Source organism: Microtus ochrogaster, linkage group LG9 (genome assembly GCF_000317375.1).
Source record: "Microtus ochrogaster isolate Prairie Vole_2 linkage group LG9, MicOch1.0, whole genome shotgun sequence".
Taxonomy (NCBI): domain Eukaryota; kingdom Metazoa; phylum Chordata; class Mammalia; order Rodentia; family Cricetidae; genus Microtus; species Microtus ochrogaster.
The window spans coordinates 9606777-9629246 of NC_022034.1; the positions used below are offsets into that span (position 1 = coordinate 9606777).

Below are 22470 nucleotides of genomic sequence, written 5' to 3' on the forward strand. Positions count from 1 at the left end.
CTGGGTGACAGCAGCTGTGTGAGGTGACCTCAGGAGCATCTGGGGTTCTGCAAAAGCCCATGGATTCGTATCTTCACTCAAAGCTCTGCTGTGCATCCTTTGGAATTAAGTGGCCTCTGATTCACTAGCCCACGGTAGCTCACCTGGGTGAAGCTCTCGCCTCTCCCTCCCATTTGCCTATTCTGTATGGCTTAGTAGCAAAACAGATTCCTGTTACTGGGGGAAATGGGACAGTGTGGTCATTTCTTTTTTTTCTTTTTTTTCTTAAGGAATTTCTCATCCATTTGCAAATGCCAGTTTGGGGAAGGGAGATAGAAGGGCAAGATAAAGGAGGACTATGGGACGGGATGATTAGCACTACAGGCACTTGAAATATTATAGTCCAGCTGGGCTATGATGGTGCATGCCTTTAATTGCCTTTAATCCCAGAGGCAGAGGCAGATGGGTCTCTGAGTTCAAGGCCATCCTGGTCTACAGAGTAAGTTCCCGAACAGCCAGGACTACACAGAGAAACTCTGTCTTGAAACACCAAAAACAAAAAGACAACTAAAACTTATTACTGTAGAAATTCTCTAAACTACACACATATACGAAAGGAATTAAACTGGAATCACCATGTTAGAGGAGACAATGCCCCAACTAAATAACGCAGGATGACAAGAAAACCCACCACAGTGCCAGCCATGAGTCACAGTTTGCTGAGTGACTGCCTACGGGACTCCACAGACAATACCCCACTCCACCCAGCAAAATCACAGGCTACTTGATGGTAAGGCCCTATTGTTGAAAACACCACTTACTCAGTCATCAAACATGGATAAATCGAGCTGTTGCCCAACTAGAAGCCCCCCCCCCCATTAAATAGTCTGTATGGTGCTGAAAGTTACTTTGCATGCTGCCAGAGGAGAAAAGCAATGCATCAGAACCCCACCTTTACTGCTAAATGACAGAGTTTGGTGTGCCCCCAAAGAATTACAACTAGGAGGTGTGGGCTGTGATGCCTGTATACCCGGTCCCACTCACAACACCTACTATTTAGTCATTCTTGTGTTGTTGAATTCCTATCTAAACGCCAAGCTCTACTCTTCCATCCTCCCAGGGTTCCCGCTTCTCCTCCAGGAGCTGAGTGCAGAGGCAACTCAGACTCCTCAACAGCTCTGAGGCAGTCTTAGAGACCAGTGCACAGCTCTTCGTGATGCAAAGATGGCAGGGGGCTGCTACAAAGTGTCTGGGCTACTTACTGTTCCAGCTCTCTATTTATCATCGCCATAACGCTTGATTCCCTTTATAAACAAATGTAATTCCTACAGGAAAATTATTTTTAAAGGGTAAACAATAGCATAAGGATACAGCAAAAACTCACTAATAGGATGGAGACTGAGAAACACGGTTATCTATTGTTCACCCCAGTGGAAGAGGCAGACCTAGGAAGACCCAAAATTAAGCCAATGGTTAAAAGCAATAAACAGACTTCGTATCTGTGTTTTTAATCAGCTCTATAATTGGTTACACAAAAAGAATGATTTTTATTAGGCCAGTGTAATTGCTGTCATTAAACAATGAGTACTGGCCCTCTGCTAGGCAGTCTGCCAAATGCCACCCATAACTGAGTTTAATCTTTACCAGACCCTTCAGGGCCACTTTAAGGAAAGACCCTTTGCTCAGACAGCCAATTCAAGGTGATTATTTGATGTGCTCACAGCAGAACCTTTTCCAGACCCTAGCTGAAGCTCCACCTTCTGGGTAGTCCCAAGGACCCTGGCAGTTTTAGAAGAAATCTGAGGGCATCAGGATGGGCTGCTGACAGAGCCTGGCTGCTAACTTGTGTCTCGGCAGAACTGCAGTTGTGGACTAATCCAAATGCCAAGGTCTCGCCCATGGCTGCCCTGCACCAGAGTCACTAGGTGCTTCTGTTCTCCCAGGGAGAGATATGCCAGGTCACTTCCATCACAGACTGTGGTTTGAGGGCCACTGGCTAGAGAAACATCACAGGAAGCGGGGAGAAGGACGGAGATCTCGCCCGAAACTCACAGGGCTAACTAACGGCCTGGCCAGTGTGAGGGCTCATGCTCTGGCAAAGTGTCTGCCCACACTGACTCCCGCACCAACAGGGATAAGGCAGTAGACTAAGGCCAGGTGGAGACCCACACTGACTAGACCGTAAATAAGAGGAAAACTGAGATTTTGCCTGGCCTACTGATCAAAGGTCTAAGACTGACTAGCCTCTCTCCCTCAGAGCGCACCTTCCCACCAAGAACTCTGCACAAACGCACAGCACCTTTAAGGAAGCGGTGGCGTAGTTCAGCGCATTCCAGCTTGTGTGTTTATACCTCAGAGGAAAATCTAGCCCTGAGAAGGAAGGGAAAACAAGCTTTCCAAAATCTGAATTAACATTACCCCTTTTCAGCTAAAGTTAGGGTGCTTTATGAGATAAGCTAGGTGTTAAAATTCTCATTTCTGTTTTGTCACTTATCTGCAGGTGAAGCACACACTGTTGCACATCTGCAGTGTGTGCAGTGTCCAATTATGGGTCACCTCTTTGGGGCAATACTGGACTCACTGGGTTCAGCACCGATATAACTGGACAGAACTTGAGTTGGGAAAATACAGTTCCGAACAGAATAGCGGCTCTTTCTAGGACTTCAAGACAAAGCTAGTAGAGAAGCATGTACATACCTTTAGTCTTAGCCATTTGGGAGGAAGAGGCAGGGGGATCTCTATCAGTGTGAGACCAACCTGGTCTACATAGAGTTCCAGGCCAGGAAAGGTTACATAGTGAGACCCTGTCTCCAAAACAAAAACAATACAACAACAAATCCACCCACTGCATGTAAACTACACACCCAAGAGTTTAGAATATAGTTGGGACTTATGCAACCAAGGCATAGAGAACAGACTGCCAGGACAAAGACGCTGCCAGAGACCAAGGCTCAGAGGACTGGGAGGAAAACAAAAGCTTCTCCAAAGAGTATTTCAGTGGAGACTACAAAGCTCTGAGCAGAAGGAGCTGAGGTCTGGGGAGTTCTGAGACCAAGAGCAGCAGGTGCCAAGGGCCTGAGACCCAAGAAAGCACAGCTCCTCCTCTAGAGGCTGAAAGGGGCCAGGACATACTGCAGCAAGATGGGCAGGGAAATCCAGGGCACTTAGGGCAGTCCCGGGGCAGACATTCTATGTCTCATCCCAATGTAAAAGGAGGGCATGCATCGGAAAGAGAAGTTGTGAACCATCTCCAAGGGATCCAGCCTAGCATTGTGCTCCAGCAGACAGGAACACAGCCATGCAGCTGTCTGACACTACTTTTGATTTTTCTTCCCATTTCTAGCCATGCATTTCTTCAACACTGGCGGTACATTCCAGCAGGTCCAGCACTAGATAACTGTGTCACTGTGCAAATGTTATCAAGGCACTGGACAGACATGGCCTGATGCTCAGTAATCTCAGCAAACAGGTGAGGGATATATATGCCTATTACAGTTCAACCTTGGTGCAAAAGCAGCATACTGTTCACTTAAGTATAGACACACACACACACACACACACACACCAGTAAAGGCACAGCAAACATACTAGCCAGGAACATGTTTATTCTCATTTTCAAATATTATACACTATGCATAACTGTATGTATTACACTTTTTAACAGCTGTACCAAAGTGCATCACAAAAATGAGAGTGACATGCCAATGATGACGTCACCACGCAATAGGAGGTCTGCAGCTCCGTTATCCTCTAATGGGATTTTGATGGGTCAGAGTATAACTATGCCTGCATGGCAGCATCTGAACCCAGCCCGAGTACCTATTCTGTCCATGCTGCTCCAACAGTAACACTAGTCCACCTGCTGGGACAGCAGAGGCAACACAACTGTCTACTTGAGACAATAACACCCTGTGGAATTATGAAACACTCAATGATGGCAAGCTGGCAACTAAGAAGTAAAAAACACCCAACACAAAAGAAATGGAGACACACATGTAAGGTTTAACTCATGGAAACAACTTTTTACAAATAAAAACTTTGCAAACTGAGGAGAGTTTAAACAGAAGTCCAAGGCTTCCAGACAGAAGCATGCAAGCTCTTATTTTAAACTGTTCTCCCCACATAGGCGAACACAACCCTTAGGTGCAACTGAACACCCAAGGCCAACATGGAATGTACTAGCAATGTAGATATTGAGGCCCTGTGCATTCCAGACATAAAAATCACAGGCGGCTTCTGAAACATTTTTCAATATGTATTCAGCATGTACAGGATGAAGATCACGCAAGAAAAACGCACGACTTCCTAGCTCGTCCATGGAGACTGCGAGAAGCCTCAGTACACACTTCTCCAGGACATGTGCTGATATTCTGGCTCTAGCCCACAGTTCTCAAGACATTCTTAAACAGTCTGTGCCCTCTCCCGAAAAGGTTAAGAAGCACTGACATATGTAATTAGGTTTTCTTCTCAAGGCGTCTCATCTTGACAAATACAAGAGGACACCACGATGATCCAGATGCCAGAAGAAAAGTGAACACAACTGGATGCTCACTCTACAGTCGCTGCCATAACACACACATACACATGCACACAATTTATCCTTCAAAAATCACATGCAAGTCAAAACATTCCCTAAGTAAGATAATTCAATATTTTATGCCTTTGTCTAAGATGGAATAATCCTCCCCACACTCCAAAAACAGTGCAAACTAAGTAAGCTAGCACTGAACTAAGCAGCCAATAAATTAAGGATAATTACAACAACCCTCTCAAGGCTATGACTAAATATAACGCAAACAAAGTTGTTTTAAGGAAACAAAAGCAAAAATTTTTGAGGAAACAAGAAAAACTGATTTGGTGAAGGATCAAAGAGGAACTGGTTCTGTCAGAACCCTGTGGGTATGAGCGTAGGAGGAAAGCCACTAACCTCATTCACAGGACTGACAAACACTGCAAAAACAGATCTACAGAGACTCAGACAACTTTGCTGCTCAGGGGGCGCTATGCTCTGTGCCGCCTATGTGTGACCCATTAGTCTTTCCTGCCCCAGTTTCCTCTTGCTGTGTTTCACCAGCTGAGCAGGGTGCTCGCCGCTACCTTTCCTCTGGCCACTCTCTCTGACCACTGCTGCAGCTTCTGCTACTGTGATCCCAAGTTCACAGACCAGTCACGGCTCGGTGTCTGCAGTGCCAGCCATCCCTCTCTGGCTCTCACTGCAGACGGCAAACCTTTCATCTCAGGCAGCTCTACAAGAGCTTTTGTGTTTCTTAAATTTTTCAACATTTATGCTTTTCTTTAGAAATTTAAAGATAACCATCTATCTTAATAGCACTTCTGGCTTCTGCCAATACTTCTGGCACTGTCCCCACTAAGTGCAGATTTCTCCTGGCTGTGTCACTTTCCTGCTTATTGGAATGACTAGTGTTCTGTTTGTTTTGTTTTGGACGTTGGGTCTTATTATGTAGCCTCCTGCCTCCGTCTCCGTAACACTGGAATTACAGCCACATGCTGCCACCCTGTGACTGGTCATTTCTTACTGAATACTGATGTCATAAAGCTAATGTCTAGGTTTTGTTGCTGTATTTTAGAATGTGGGGTGAATGCTGGCTGTTTTAAATTGTTTCTAACACCCTTAATTCCTTCAGGCTTCCTTTCAAGTTTGGCTAATGACAGAGAAGCCCTTAGCAGTCTGCCCCACTGCTAAGTTACAGCTCCAAGATCAGCGCGCAACATACATCTCCATCATCATCACGCTGGCCTCGGGTGGCCACTGCTTCTGTGTGCCTCTGGGAGCCTCCAGGGCACAGCGCCTCCCTCTGGGAGACTCCCGTGGCACAGTGCCATTGTGGCAGGCTCTGCCTCACCCTGAGCAATCTGATCCTAAACAAGTATGTCTGTCCTTACAGAACCCAGAGGCCTCACAGACTCCTGGAGCCCTTTTCTGCCTTCTTCCTTCCTCTCAAGTACTGGCCCCTCAACCTCCAACGGCCTCAGCCCACAAAGCTCAATTCACTCCTCCACTGCTGGCCTGGGGTTGCCTTCCCTGCACTTCAACCTGACACAACCACCCAGGAAGAGACATGTTTTTTACTCTTTACTCTTTTGGGGGCCCACCACTCAGCTCCCAAATAAACCACACACTGAGGCTTATCATTACTTTTAAGTGACCGGCCTTTGCTTCGTTTATTTCTGCCAGCTTTCCTTAAATTATCCCATTTACCTTTGCCTCTGGGCTTTCAGCTTTTCTTCTCTATATCTTAACTTTCACTCTTACTCCACTGCTGGCTGTGTGGCTGGGTGTGTCTAGGTGGCTGGCCCTGGCGTCCCCCTCTCCTTATTCTCTTGCTCCTTGATCCTCTTGCTTCCTCTCCTTTTCTCCTTCTATTTATCCAGCCCCACCTGTCCTTTCTCCTGCCTTGCTGTTGGCTGTTCAGCTCTTTATTAGACCAATCAGTTGTCTTAGACAGGAAAAAGTAACACAGCTTCACAAAGTTAAATGCAACACATTTTTGCATCATTAAACAAATGTTCCACAGCATAAACAAATGTAACACACCTTAAAATAATATTCCACACCAAGAGACTTGCCGTGTGTGCTTCTTGTTGTGGGACTTAGGATCGCCCTGGCTGGTGGGCACTCAGCACCATGAGCAGGTACTCTGCACCCACGCTGATCTGCCTATCTAAAAAGCAGTGCATTCATAGTTTAAGCCAACAAGGCTGTTCTTTGGACTTTTTTCTGTGTTAAAGTTAAGCAACATCATTTAATTCATTACTCAGATAGAAAAGGCAGTATTAACAAATCTAAAGATTTCATTCATAACAGGGACTACATACGGATTCCTCTAGGGGACAAAACAGATGGGAAATTTTATTCAAAAACAATCAGCCTCACCTCACCCTGGCCCCAGTGTCAGATTATTCAGGGGAGCACAGGAATTCTTTGAAAATTCAGTTCTTAAGGAAGATTATAAAATATCTAAAACTTAACTGGGGAAACTGGCATCATTTAGAACACTCAACTATAAAAAAGTGACATACTTCTCAAATATAGATGGTTCCCAAAGACAAATAATCCTCCAACAGTTCATGTGCTTGTCACAAAACCAGTATGGAATTCTGACACCTATCTGAAAGTTTACTGTTAATAATGAAGCCCTCTTACAAGGATAATTTTAGCTGTACCAAATCTAACCATTTCTCTGTGGATTACTACCAGCCTGGTTAATCACTAAGACCTCTGTCATCTTTTTTTCTCTCACCCAATGCACACGGGACCTTTACTGAGGCAATACATACCGGATACACACTGAATGGACTCTATTAACATGGAAAGAACGAGGGGTGGAGACATTTGCACCGCATTCACACAGAGTTGCAGAGAAGGGAGACCAACGCAATCCTGAAAAGCAACAAAAGCAAGCATTCCCTTTCCCACTTTCAGAGCTTACCACAAAGCTTTGAGTGGCCAGCTTGGTACTATAAGCCACAAAGACATGGCTAGACAGGAAAGCCAGATGTATCAATCAGTGGAACAGAACTAGGATCCAGAAATGAACCCGTTCTAAAAGCCAACTAGGTTCCGCTGAGGTGCCAACATCATTGAGAGGGAAGAGTCCTCAAGAGACAGCACAGCAACAGCCAGCCACAGGAAAGAGGATCAACTAGAGCTCATAACAAAGAAAATGGACATGAACTAGACCGATGGAGAGTAAGAACTAAGACATTTTAGCAGCAAACAGGGTCTCTTCAAGGCCTTAGATGCAGCAATGCAATCTTTCTACTACAAAATCCCTTGCCAAAGAAAGAAACAAAAGCCAGGAAACTGATTAACTGTCCTCATCAAGATGTTAAACTTTTGTGAATTCTGAGAGGGTAACAGAGCTCACACAATGGCAGGGAACACTTGTAAATCACAGATCTGATAAGAGACCTGTCCAAAAGGCACAATCATACAAGATACACAATGATCAATAGGCACATGAAAAGAAGATCACCACCACTAAAGAAGCCCAATAAGCAGCAGTCTGCACCCCCAGGACAGTCTAAAAGTCAGATACTAACCGTTCACAAGGATGTGGAGACATCAGAACCCTCTACATGGCTGGTGAGAATGCCAAACATGGTGGCGATGCAGAACAAGTGATCAGCAAGTCTACTAGTTGGACAGACTAGAAAAATCAGGACATATCCACACAAAAACTAGTACGTAAGTGGTCACAGCAGCACTACTAACTGTCAGAACGTGGGAACAGCCCAGGACCCCACAGCTGAATGGATAAAGTGCAGAACGCAATCAGGGGGAGCGTTTCTCAGTCACACCTTCCACTAGTTTAGAGCAGTGGTGTCCGGGGATGGGAGGCTCTCGGGGGTACAGAATCCCAACACACTTCAGAATAGGTACAAGTTGTCAGCGCTCCAACACAGAAGGGTGCTTCATCTGTTCTTTTGAGAAAACAAAACAGCAGTAAGTTTGGCAAATCAGGGAATAGGGAAGGACCTTTGCCAACCATCCTAGCCCATTTTAATCACCTACTATTCAGATTCTGAAAAATTGATTCAAAAGCCAATAGCAAGAGTATTATTTGAAAGGAAGGCAATTCTATTATACTAAGACACGAGGAAAGAGGGACCTTACAACAGGCTCTGCATTAACTCTCAAACACCTCACACAGGAGGCTCTAACCAAGCACCTAAGGTGTGTAACTCAACTGCGCAAACAAGTCTGGCATGAGGAACTAAAGGGGAAGCTAGTCTTTCCTTAGTTCTGCTCATTCATTTACATTTCGTTCTCAGAAAACACGAGCATGTTGAGAAAGCGAAAGGCAGTGTGCTCCAAGGATCAGTAAGGCCATTCGAGAGGTCATGGCATGGTAACTAAGCAGACCTTCCTGTCCACCAAGAGAAACTGCATACAGCTGCTAAGACCTAAGTGATGGAGAACAAACACGAGCAAGCACATACGGGCTTCTGACGAGCGGGTGAGCACTCCCCACTACGTCCCAGCCGTCATCCTTCTCCTCCCTTCCTAGGCTGATCTGGGCCATGCCTTGGACAAGGCTTATCTCTGCTGCTCTCGCTAAAGACACATCCAGAGTCTCACACTGGTAAAGGGCCACAGCGGGAGTCTTCATTTCCGTGATAGCCTGGCAGAGTGAGAAAGACCACACAGCTGACACACACTGGAATCAAAGGCTTAAATGGGATATTTTCTCATCAAGTACCTATCTATTATACAATTCTTTTCTAAATATTTTTATAATTTTTTAAAATTACATCAAGACATTTTCACATACCTACCTTTGTATTTTGCTTATGCTTGCGCCCGTACCATTCTCCAACTCCAAACAGAACCTCTCCTGCTGTATGTATATGTGTGTATGTATATAATCTAGATTTCAGTCAGGAGAGAAACACCAGTTATTGTGTCTTTCTTTGCTCTGTTATCCTCATTCCCCCCTCCTCCCTGCAGACCGCTTCCTTCCCCTTCACAGTTTCCCTCCTACTTCACTTTTCTGAATATTCTAAACAGGTCACAATAATCTGAAACACTATAGAAATCCCTCATGAGCATCCAACACACCCACACACAAGCCCACTCCCCCATTTACAGACACCCTGAGAATTCATGTGGCCGCAACAGCAATGGGTGCTACAGGGATTAGGAGAACACCTGACGGGCAGGTACTACCCCCAAGTGCTGGGGGACATTATTTTCAGGTGTGTGACTTTTGTTTACGCTGCATCTCTATAACTCTGTGAAGCTGTGTTACTCTGCCTGTCTAAAACACGTGTTGGTCGAATAAAGAGATGAACAGAGATCCCAAAATGTAACAAGAAGAAATGTAAACTCTGATTAACACAGCGTCACAAACACTGTGTTAACTTAGTTTATTTTCTATTTCATTTGTTGTTTGTTTATGTGCATCAGTGTCATTGCCATGGGGTTCGGGACCCTGGAGCTGGAGTTACAGACAGTTGTGAGCCACCATGTGGGTATGGGAGTTGAACCCCAGACCTCTGAAAGAGCAGTCGGTGCTCTTAACCTCTGAGCCATCTCTCCAGACCTTTATATTTCTTTTTATTTTGAATAATGTTTATGTGTCTGGGTATGGGTTTATGCAGAGTGAATGCAGTACTCATAAAGGTCAGTAGAGGGCGTCAGATTCTCATGAGCTGGAGTTACAGGCAGCTGTGGGCCATTCAAGGTTGGTGCTGGAACTAAATTCAGATCCTCTACAAGTTGTGTGCGTGCGCACGCGGGCGTGCATTTACACGCGCACGTGAGTGTATGCAGGTGAGAAAAGAGAAGGGGGTAGGTAGAGTTGGGGGTACACATGCCATAACACACGTGGACAGGACAACTTTGTAGAGTGCTTTCTGTCCTCTGCCTTCATATGGGTTCCGGGAATCAAATGGAGCTTACCAGGCTTGTGTGGTTGTGTGCCTTCACACACCCAGCCCTCTGCCAAGCCTGACAACATCTCAAAATCATTACTTCAATGCAAGAATAAGCTCAGGGGCTTATAGGAGAAACTAGCAAAAATATTCTAAGCATTTGGCAACATATAAATTAAAAATCTTAAAAAGTGGGGCCCTGCCACATACAGCGCAATAGAAAAATCCTATAGTTGAGATATCATAAACAAATGCTGAGATAGCAGTTACATTTCCAGGATTTTACTCTATTGAAACAGCCTGATTCTGGGCAGTGGTGGAGCACGCCGTTTAATTCCAGCACTCGGGAGGCAGAGGCAGGGAGATCTCTGTGAGTTCGAGGCCAGCCTGGTCTACAAGAGCTAGTTCCAGGACAGGCTCCAAAGCTACAGAGAAACCGTGTCTCGAAAAACAAAAACAAAACAAAAAAAAAATCAATATACATAAAATTGAGCTGAAAAATAGCAAAAGAACTAGAAACAGCCAGAAAGTCCAAGAGGACTTAGGAAGAGAAACTGTACCTATAATCCCAGCACCTAGGAGGCAAAGGCAAGAAGATGCTGAGTCCCAGACCAGCCTAAGCAACACAGCAAGATCTCTGCCTCAAGTTAACCAGTCGACTAAAACAAACTGCCTCCTGAGAGAAAGCAGAAAGTGGTGAGGATGCTATTCAGATGCCACACAAGTTCTCCTGGCAGACAAAGGTTGGACCAAACATCACACGGTGAAAACCACCACATCCCACTTTCTGCTCTCTTTGACTTTACCAGGATCAGTAAAAGAAGCCAACGGCTTCACTCTGCATACACATACTTCAAAATTGTAATTGCTGATATTTCCCTATATCCTACAACCAAAATATCGAAAAAGCACTATTATAATTTAATGATTCATAAATTTTAATGATACATAAAATTACAATGCATTTTAAAGATGACAGATATGACTGTAGAAGAAATAATCGTCAAAAGCTCAATTTCCAACCACTAAATGAATAAAGACAGAATTGGTGTCTACTAACTGCTTACAGAACCAAAGCAACGGCTTAAAGTGTGAAGGCTTTCTGTCCAGTTTCCAGGGCTATAAATACGTACGTCCAGAATCTCAGAATCGGGTAAGGGCTACTTCAGTGGTTGGAGAGGCAGCTCGGCGCTTAAGAGCACTACTGCTCTCACAAAGGGCTGGGGTTGGAGTGCCAGCACCCACATGTCAGCTCACCACCATCTCTAACTCCACCTCCAAGGGACCCAATACTGAACACGTGTGGTGCATGCACTGAACACATGTGCACATACACATATGCAGACCAAACAAACACACAAATTTAAAATCGACTATTTCCAACTATTTGATCCAAATGAAGATACTTAGCATCAAAAAGACTGGTGAACTGGACACATATTCCTTGTGACATGCTGAACAGCATCTGAACTCTGAACATAACAGAAATGCCTTTGTATTCCAAAGCTCAGTCTCAAAGGCTGGCCACGTCCTGAGGAAAACCTTACTTTTATCCTTCTGCAGGGATACCCATGTTTCATCAAGCCATGTTTCCCCTTCTGTTGTAGGGAGGCTGCTTGTTGGTTCCTGGCTGCTCAGACTCCAGAAATAACCACAGAGAAACCATTAATTAAATCACTGCTTAGCCTATTAGCTCTAACTTCTTATTGGCTAATTTAACCCATTTCTATCCATCTGTGTATCACCACATGGATGTGTCTTACTGACTAAAGTTTCAGTGTCTGTCTCTGTCTTGGCAGGCTACATGGCTTCTCCATGACTCTGTCTCCTAACCTAACTCTGTTCTTCCCTGCTCTGCTATAGGCTCAAAGCAGTTCTTTTTTAATTATTTATTTATTATTTATTATATATACAATAGTCTGGTCTATCTGTGTGTATGCAGAAGGCCAGAAGAGGGCACCAGACCTTATTACAGATGGTTGTGAGCCACCATGTGGTTGCTGGGAATTGAACTCAGGACCTTTGGAAGAGCAGGCAATGCTCTTAACCACTGAGCCATCTCTCCAGCCCCCTCAAAGCAGTTCTTGATTAACCAATGGTAATCACAGCATACAGAGTGGAATCCCATATCACCCTTGCTGCTACATATGCTCACTAATGAATACTTTCTCCCTGCGCCAGCCTGAATAAAAGCACCCTGGCCATGCAGTTCACTGTGCCAGCTGTGGATTGGAGCCAGGACAGACAGGATGAAGACCCCATCTTCAGGATCTCGGCGTGAGGCCTGCAGTGGGGACCAGGGGTGAATTCTCCTCCTCCTATGTTTTGGCCCTTACCACTGACCTAACAGTAAGGGATGGATGCCAATTCTCTGTGAGATTCTGGGGGTTTCATGGTCTGATCATCTACCAATCTCTATAAACAGATTAATGGGTAACAGAGATCACGTCTCTGCTGAGAGAAAGCATAGGGTTTTCTGCTCTGCCTACTACTCATTGTGATTTGAGCTCAAATCAATTAGGATCCATGCCCACCGGGCACAGATTTGAAATGGGAGACGTTGTGCTCCTTTGCTCATTCTTAATCACGGCTAAAATGACATAACTGGGTACGTAAGTCTTTCCTGCCGGGTCTGAAACTCAGGTCCTCCCCTCCCCCTGCATTTCCCACCACTAGACAGCTACACCACAGCAGATTTCAACCTGCCATACATTACTAAAACTGCCAAAATTAAGGGACATGATCTTTAGTTCAGCATGAGGGGGATAAAGAAGTATCCTCCAGAAACTAAGTCAGAAAACTAAGAATTCAAGTTCATAATACCCAGACAACCCTCTGGGAAATGAAACAAATTTATATCACTGGTTGGTGAAAATGTTTGTTCCTGAGTTTCCCAATTACGCAGAGGTTTTTGCGCTAATATGCATCCTTCCTGAATTTCTGGACACACTAAGAGAGAATATAAATTCACACCCTGACAAACTCTATTATAATAACACTGTACTGCTAGATCTTTAGACAACCTGAAATGAAAATGAAATGAAATTTATGCCCTGGCGATGCTAAAGCCTGCATGGGCAGCCTGTATATGGCAGTTCTGCTGAACTTGTCCATATTGGGTTTCATGTTCTAAGTTGATGAGGACGACTGATCAGGTCTCTTCCTTACGAGGACACCAGATCTCATTACATGATTGTGCACCACCATGTGGTTGCTGGGAATTGAACTCAGGACCTTTAGAAGAGCAGGCAGTGCTCTTAACCGCTAAGCCATCTCTCCAGCTTTAGATAACCTAAAGCTCTTTAAATTTTATGAATGTGAGTGTTTTGCTTGCGTGTGTGTATGTGCGCCATATGCATGTGCCTGTAGAGACCAGAAAAAAGTGGCGGAGCCCCAGGAACTGGAGATGGCAATGCTTGTAAGCTGCTGTACAGGTGTGGGAAGCGCAAACAACACAGCCATCTCCCATAGGCACTAAACAGAGTTAACTTATGGCTGCCCACTGGATATACTTAGACCATGCCTGAAGTATGAAAACATCAATTACTAAACATAATTTAGGTTTATAAGCCTCTATTTTTATATGCCACAGAAAGGGTACACATACATAAACCTGTTAATGATGTACAAAGTTACAGAAGGGGTTTTACTTTTCAGAGTCAAAGCCAATTTTTCTAAATTTTTGTTGTTGTTTGAGAATCAAGTTACATCCATGCAAAACTAAAATCCGGTTGTGTTGCCATGTCAAAAGCTTCTTAGATTACTGACCTGTTCTTAAAGGAGGGTGACAGGGTCACCAGACCTCTGTACCAGCTGTCTACACAGCAAAGTTCTGCGTGTTACTGGAGACAGTCACCTGTGGCTCATACCTGACTTAGATCACTGACTACATACGAAACAAAACTCTTCAGTTCCTTACATGTCACTTGCTTATGTTAACTTTTTAAAAATTCTGTTGTACTTTGGTAAAGTACACAGCCAGTGACAATTCTTGTCATCTCATTGTATTCAAACTGAACAACCGCAGAATCCTCCTTCTCCAAACCAAATGATAGATAAACCTAAAATTGTCCTTGGGATTTCCCAGAAGGCCCCTGGAAAACCAAAGATTTGGTCTGCTGTCTGATTTTAAAATAATTGGGGTAGTTTGATGCTCCTTTTCATGGATTATCCAACCAGAAGAGACACTTTTACACACACACACTGTCCCACTTTAAATCTGTACAGGTCAAATGTAAACATTTCAGACACTTGCTGTAGACGTTTTCAGTGGCTGAACTGTCAATCCACTCATTGGCTGTAGCAGGCATCATTCGCTGTCTCAGTGTCCTGGCATGACTCTGCTTGATATTATCAGTCATAATTTCAGATACGCTTTTAAATGTTCACTTGGCCTCAACTTCTTTCATTTGAATGCAGCATCCTCTAGACCAGTTTTTTTTTTAATATAATTTATCTCTGGATTTTTATTAGTAGTCACAGTAGTTGGGGCATAGTCTTTACTAGGTATTTTTGATGAATTCTTAGTGTAGTTTAATATATGCAACAATTTTCCTTCATAAAGACCATGTGTCTACTTTGGGAAATGAGACCCAACAGTCATGCTTCCTTCAACACTGAGTTCATCATTATACTCAGAAACATTGTGTCCAGAGCTTATTGGGTTGACTTTTATCTTGTCCATGTGGTAGGAGCAACCAAATATCTCTAACAACTACCTTATTCTGGCAAGCAATTCCCCACTGGGCCCTGTATACTTTCAACTGTCAGCAGCAAGTTGTGAGCCACTAAGTTTCTGCAGCCACAGATTCGATTCTGTCTTCCTCTGCTGCTTCCTGCTGGCACCTGCAGCCAGCCACAGGCCAGAGTACTTGTCTTCCACAGGGCAGGCTAACTAGGGACTATGCCAGGTACTTTTGGGTACAGGTTTCTAAAGGCATGTTTGAACACCTCTGAGAAAATACCAGTGGGCTTAGTTGGGGTTTCTGGAACTCCCAGATGGGTCCATAAGACTACTTACTGACTGGAATCAAGCAGAGTGAGAATTACCAAAAAAAGACCCTGGGTTGTTTGCACGGTTGCTGGATAAAGCCTTACTCTACACCATGGTCGTGGTCTGCCCCACAGGTTCACAGGTTGGAAGCTTGTCCCTGGAGTGGAAGTCTACAACATTTTTAGACCAGGAAGCAGCAAGGCCTAGTGGGAAGTCCCAGTCAGCTGCAAGTGTGCCCTAAACAGGGACTAAGGCAGCACTCTCAGGACTCCAGTTTCACTCTGACTTCCTGTCTGGCAATGGAACCTCTTGCTCACACACGTTCCAGGTCCCAGCCATTGCTATCTGCCATGAAGTGATGAAGCCAGCATGGGTTGTGCCCAGAGCCTGTGCTGGGATGTTTGAACTTTTGGCTTGCAGAAGTTTGGGCCAAGAAAACTTCTTTATAAAATTGGCCTGCCCCAGGTATGTCATTTACAGTACTAAAAACGGACTAATACACTAGCCACATAACTCCTAGGAACGGAGAGACCGACTCTGTGCTTGGACTGTCCAGGGCAGAGTCTCTCACACTAGAGTGAGTAAGGGTAAAGATACATTTCTATTAAAAAAAAGTAGCAACATGTCTCACAAGAGCTTTCAACTTCTACCTTAGGAGCTAGAAATTTATCCTTCAAAAATAGAATACTAAAAATGTACATTAATATTTGTATCAAGTCATAAAAGTTACAAAGCATTGATAACATAAATATGCAGTACCATAATCCACAAGGTTCTATCACATAAGTAGAAGAACATGCCTGTCATTGTTATGCCACAGGGCTATGGAACAAACAGATCTACAAGATCAACCCAATGTCAGAGTGACAAACACACCTGTTCCTCGTCGTTTTCACGATGCCAGGGATAAGTACTGAGGTGGCCTGGAGCAGTGGCTGCTAAGTCTCTGTGCTTCTCTTACTTCTCTACAATAGACTGGAGCCTCCTTTCTAACTGGTTACTTTAATTAGGGAGCAGTTTACTACTTTAACCAGTTACTTTAATGTACTTCTCTGCGAGGGAACTACAGGAATTTGAAGAAAATGATTACTCTTAAATATAGTGAATAACATTTAAAAACTGAAAAGCACATTAATCTAAACCACAAAACATCCAGTCAAATGCACAACTGAGAGCTTCCACAGCAAAAGCTAGCTGTCCCCGCTTACTGTGATAAGACGCTTCATCAGTAGTCACCCCAGAGAGTTCAACAGCATGACTTAGGTCTTGCCAAGCACTTCTCAAAACTCCAAGCAGGGCAAGGGGGTATGCACAAGAAGTAACAACTGGAGCAAAAGAGGAGATGTGGAAAAGCTGGGTCTCAAAAATCAATTTTCTTTGCTTCTGCAGATGGGGGAAGATTTCTAGTTTCAAGGGGTATTGATGGAGGGCTTTAAAAGACTATTGCAGTGAGCTTTCCCTCTTCCTTCTACCTTAAGCCACAAAGAAACAAGCCAAAAAATACAGTACAATACAAAATGGCACTAAGTATAGAAGGTTAGTAACAATCCATGCAGTGCATGTCATTACTGCCTTTGCTTTTCAAAAGAAATAAAGATGGTAAATAACTTTCCCCAAATCATAGTGAGTAACCAAAGGGTCAGACTCAAAACCCATTTGTACCAAAACCTACACTCTCAGCAATAGGGACAGAAGGTATCAGTGGTAGCAAGGCTACACCCAGCCAGAAAATGAGACCGGGAAGTGACAGAACTCCCTGCCCTGCCCTCAAGGGGTTTCATGTTTCTTTACAGCAAGCAACATAAACAAGTGAGAGTATGCATGGGCGCACAAGTCCAGATGGTGACACGGGACCATCACAGAAAACCAGGGGCTTGAGGACACAAACAGATGCTCCCTAATCTAGGGCAACAGAGCACTCGCTGTCAAGGGTGACCCTGAAGTAGGCAATGCTGAGAAAGGATGAAGGCAATATTCCTGTATCCTAATCTCTCTCCCTCCCTCCCTCCCTCCTTCCCCCACCTCTCTCTCTCACACACGCACGCAATGAAAACTGAGTTCCAATTTTCATCTTTAAGGATTGCACTATTTGAAAAATCTTAAAACACAGTCGTGTTTTAAAGAAAAGGCATTCATATACTCCAATGTTACTCTTTGCAGTGAATCCTAAACCAGGCTCAGAGACTTCCTGCTTCAGGGACAAACGGCGTGAGAACCACCTCATGGGCTACACAAGGCCTGGACTGTGTAACACCGCTGCATGACACAAAAGTATGAGATTTTGCCTATTTTTCTCAAAATTGCTTTTGATCCCCATTCTGCTAACTTTTCTCTTCAAGGTAGCCAAATACCTGACTGGAAGAAACTTCACAGGGAGTTTGGTTTGGCTCCCAGCTCAAGGAATACAGTTCCTCATGGCAGCAGAGGCTTGAGGTGGCGTTTGCTCAGATCTCTCTGGACAGGATTCAGGGAGCTCCATCAACAAGGAGGCCAACGCCGATAGCCTACCCCTGCCAGCTAGGCCCCAGACTCCAAAGTTTTCACAATCTCCCCAAACAGTGCCACCAGCTGGGGACCAGCTGTTTATATACCAGTTGTGAGCCTGCAGAGGATACTTCCTACTGAAGACAATAGTCTGCCATAGGCCCTACAGACACACCATCATCCATGATACAAAACAAATCTCGTTCATACTTCAGAAAGTCTCAGCGTCTCACAGCTCCTGCACTGCTCAAAAGTCAGCGTCTTCTGAGAGCTGAGGCGATTTTGTGACTCTGACCACTGCAAAATCAAAATGCCCACTTCCAATATAAAACAACATGAAACAAAAAACCCTGTTCCAAAAGAGAGGAACAGGAGGAGGGCAGCAGTGAAACCGGCCAAAGCAAGTCAGGAGCACCATGGCCATAACCTGGGGCTCATGCTGACACTGCCTGGACTCCAGAGGGCTGTGCTGGCTCCCCAGGAGCCCCCTGTTCCTCCACCTTTAACACTGTGCTCTCCAGTGTATCTTAGAAAGAGCCTGCTCCACAGGGACGTCAACGCTGCCACACACCGCCTAGCTCAGGCTCCAAGGCCTCATAACCCTTCTGTCTGCAGATCCACTCACGCAGAACCACTACTGCATGGACGGCAGCACAGAGGTCTGCCTGCACACTGAGATTAGTTCTCACCGCAGCTGCAGTGGCCTCTGAGTGGAGCACAGCTTCCTGGGACGTCTTATGGCCCCACGTGCAGGGCACTTTCTTTTCCGATTCGATCCACAGCAGCTCTGTCCACACTTCACTCACTCTCACTCGCACTTCCACACTCCTCACGCCCTCTGCTCCACTGTGAACTCACTGCAAACCTGACCAAAAGCAGCGAGTAACAACCGTGCGGCACCCCGGACACCAGGCTGGCTGAACTCATTTTCACCCAATAAATTCACCACTAGCTTAGAATTCGGTCTCACTCTAATTTGCCTTCCAGGAGCCCCACATTCCTGACATCTTTAACACACCAGAGTCTCCAGTGCACAGACCAGCCAAATTCTTCCCAGATGTAACACAAATGGCCACTGGTCCAGTCCCCAACAGATTCCTATCCTCCACTGAAACCTCCGGAGCCTACTCTTACTGTCTGCATGCACACCGCTATGCTGGTCTCCCAGACTCCAAGCACAATGTCCTAGTAAGCTCTGCTCACAACATGAAGAGCTTTCTTGCCTGCTTCTCCAAACGATCAACCACTGATGCAAAGTCTTTTGACCTCTAGCACATCTATATCCTGGGCCCAACATTTTTATGGGGAAAAAAGTTGTGTAAAATGACTTAAGAGGGGATTCCTTGTCTTTTTTCCTCTCTGTCTCTCTCTCTGTCTCTCTGTCTCTCTCTCTGTCTCTCTCTCTCTCTCTCTCTCTCTCTCTCTCTCTCTCTCTCTCTCTCTCTCTCTCTCTTTCCGAAAAGAATCTCCCCCCTATTTGATCCTAGAACCCATAATGGCTGCCTAACTGATCTACCTAGGACTCAAAATGGCCATAAGGCCAAGGCACTGCTTTCGTGGGTTGAGTTGAAGCCCAGCTATGTGAGCGAGTTAGGTGGCTAAAGAGCATCTTGGGCTCAGGGTGATGAAGGGAGCGAGAAGCAGTTTCGTGGACCTGGTCCTAAGTTATAACCTGGTGCAACTGCAGCCTCTGGAGACATTTTTTTTTTCCCTCTTCTCTACACTGAGAGAGGCACAGCATGTGTCTTTCCAAGTTCCCACTACTCTAAACTCTTCATGGCTGGGAAGTTGGTAAAGAGTCTACCATCCCTAAGACTTGCCTTAGTAAATGCATAATTCTTCATTTAAGTAAAAACTAAATGTATGCAAACAAATTATTTCAAACTTTTAATGAGAAAGTCAAGTTAAGTTATATTCTTTTACATCTTTATCAGGGTAACCCAATGGGAAGAGGAAGAAATCAGTAAGAAGACAGAGTGCAATGGGAGAGAGGAGCATCATCAAAGAACATGAGAACCGCACACCCACTGTGATACACACGATTCTGTATCATGAGTGTGTGCTAACAAATCATCAAAGAACATGAGAACCGCACACCCACTGTGATACACACTATTCTGTATCATGAGTGTGTGTTAACAAGTTTAATAATTTAGATTTCCGTTACTAGGGGGATATGTTAGTTGGTAGAGTTCTTGCCTAGCATGCACAGAGCCCTAGGTTCAATCCGTAGACAGTATAAATCAGACAAGGTGGCATACACCTATAGTCCCAGCACCCCGAAAGAGAGGCAGAAAGATCAGTATTTCAATGCCCACACTAAGCTACATGAGAACACAATTCATAAAAAAAAAAAAACTTCAGATTTTAAATAAATGTATCAAAGGTTTTTTTTTTTCAAAATTTCCCCTATCAAAAGACTAAAAAGGTTAACAATTTCCACTAAGTTCTCTAAGCGAGATGCCCTCTGCCGAAAATCCATGCACGGCGTCTTCGAACAGTTCACAAGCAAAGAGCTCCCTAAGAGCAGAACCCTGTCAGCTTCCAAGCTCAGGGTTCACATTTCTTTACAGACAGCTTCGTCCTTCTGAAATAGTGCTGTCATGAAATCCATTTATGAAACACTTTGACAGAAGGCCTCATATATTCCCAGCAGCACTCGCTTTGCTTTAGCAACATGTGCCGCCGGTAAGATCCAGGAGACGAGCACACCACTGAGGTCTGCAACACAGGACAAGTGGATGTGCTTGCAAGTGAAAAGGCAGCCTTCACTTGGCTGTCAGTGGACACACACCGCAAAGCAAACACTCTGCTCCAGGAGGCTGAGGTCTGCAGAGACCAGAACACGCTGACCACACCCACCGCCAGGAGAATGAGGCCCCCTCAAATATGCCACTGCAAACAGAGGCCGCTTTCAACAACGCACACGTGTGGGGAACGTAGTTAAGCTAAGCTCTCTATAAATATGAAAGACCATCAGAACTCCAGCCCTTTCTTTTGTTTCCACTCAAGAACCCTTTAATAGGAGATGAACTAAACGGTTAAAGAAAACCAGTTTGCTTTAATCAACTCAGGTAATTCACACACACCAAAAATTAATAAAATAAAATTTAAGTTCATTTAAAATTTAGTAACAATATTCCCTTCATAGGGTATATAGAAACTCATAAATTTCAATATTTAGTAAAAATTCTAAATCAAGACACTCAAATAAATGTAGTAGTTAAGAATCTGGGGGTTGTGTATTGGATGACTCAGAACCGGTTGTAACTCCAGCACCAGCGAGATCCAATGGTCTTGGTCCCCATGGGAAACTGAACACAAACGGCAGACACTCTCAGACACACACATACAGACGTATGTGTGGTGCCAGTTCAATTGTATTTTAATAAATAAAGACTGCCTGAAAATCTGAGAATACAACAGTCCAGCTGGTCAGCCTTACAGACCAGGCTATGGTAACACACACCTTTAATCCCAGTAGCCACACTAGCTACCATAGAAATCAGGTGGTGCATGCCTTAACCCCAGTGGTGCACGCCTTTAATCCCGGCCCTAGAGAGGAATGTAAGACAGGGAGACAGCTCTCACACAGTCTTATTCTGAGATTCCTGGAGGCAGGATCGCCATTTCAGACTGAGGTGGAGGTAAGAGCCAGTGGCTGACTGTTTTGCTTTTCGGATCTTCAAGTTGAACCCCAATTTCTCTGAGTTTGTATTAATCGTGCTTCACATTATGAACAAAAATAATCATTTTTAAAGAAAATAATTTGGGACTTGAGAGACAGTACAGTGATTAAGAGTGTTTGCTGTGAAGCCAAGAGGACCTAAATTCAGATCCTAGCACCCATGTAAAAGTCAGATGCATGTCTGTCATCCCAGCATGGGGGTGGTGGGGGCGGGGCAGAAAACAGGCAGATCTTGGGGCCTGCTGAAAGGCCACCCTGGCCAAAATGATGAACTTCAGAGACTACACAGAGTTACACAGAGACTCTGTTTCAAAAGAAAAAAGAAAAGTAAGGTGGAAAGCAATACAGGATGATAGCTAATATTCTCCTCTAGCCTCTGCAGGATGTGCATGGTCACATGCACCTATACACACGTGTGCACATATACATACAAACACACATGCACACGCACAGATTTAAGTCCTATAATTATGTTATGTATTATTTTAAAATAAACATAACTTGTTCATTATGAAAAGCTTTAAAAATACAGTATGTTCCCAATGGTTTTTCTGTGTGTGGCTTTTAAAATGATATCAGACTATGTATTGGGATTCTTAGACACCTAATCCAATTTATAGTTCTAAGAATAGGGAATTTAGGGGCTGAGGATGTTTCAGTGAGGAGAGGGTTTCTATGCAAGCATAAGGAGCTGTGTTCAGATCCCTAGCACCCACATAAAGGCCAGGCATGATTGACAGCTCTAACCCCAGGGCTTGGGGGGTGGGCAGGAAGCTACAAGGAACTCATTAGCCAGACAATGGAGCTGAAATGGAGAATTTCAAGTTCTATGAGAAACTGAGAAAATCTACAGCAGAAAGCAATCAAAGATACTCAACACTGACCTCTAGCTGCCATGCATACACACACAGGTGCATGCATTCACATG

At 44.5% G+C, this 22470-nt stretch overlaps 1 protein-coding gene across 2 annotated transcripts in view; it reads right to left on the reverse strand.

Annotated features, from left to right (window-relative positions):
- Nucleotides 1-22470, reverse strand: part of Map3k4 (mitogen-activated protein kinase kinase kinase 4) — a 93722-nt gene that overhangs the window by 66181 nt on the left and 5071 nt on the right. The window contains exon 1 of one of the 2 annotated variants that reach the window (XM_026787338.1): nucleotides 8944-9060. The exons of the other annotated variant lie outside the window; for it this stretch is intronic. Within the exon in view, the coding sequence (XP_026643139.1) occupies nucleotides 8944-9026 (83 nt within the window). The 5' untranslated portion in view covers nucleotides 9027-9060. Of the gene's footprint in view, nucleotides 1-8943; nucleotides 9061-22470 lie in introns of those variants that run through there. 2 annotated transcript variants of the gene reach the window in all.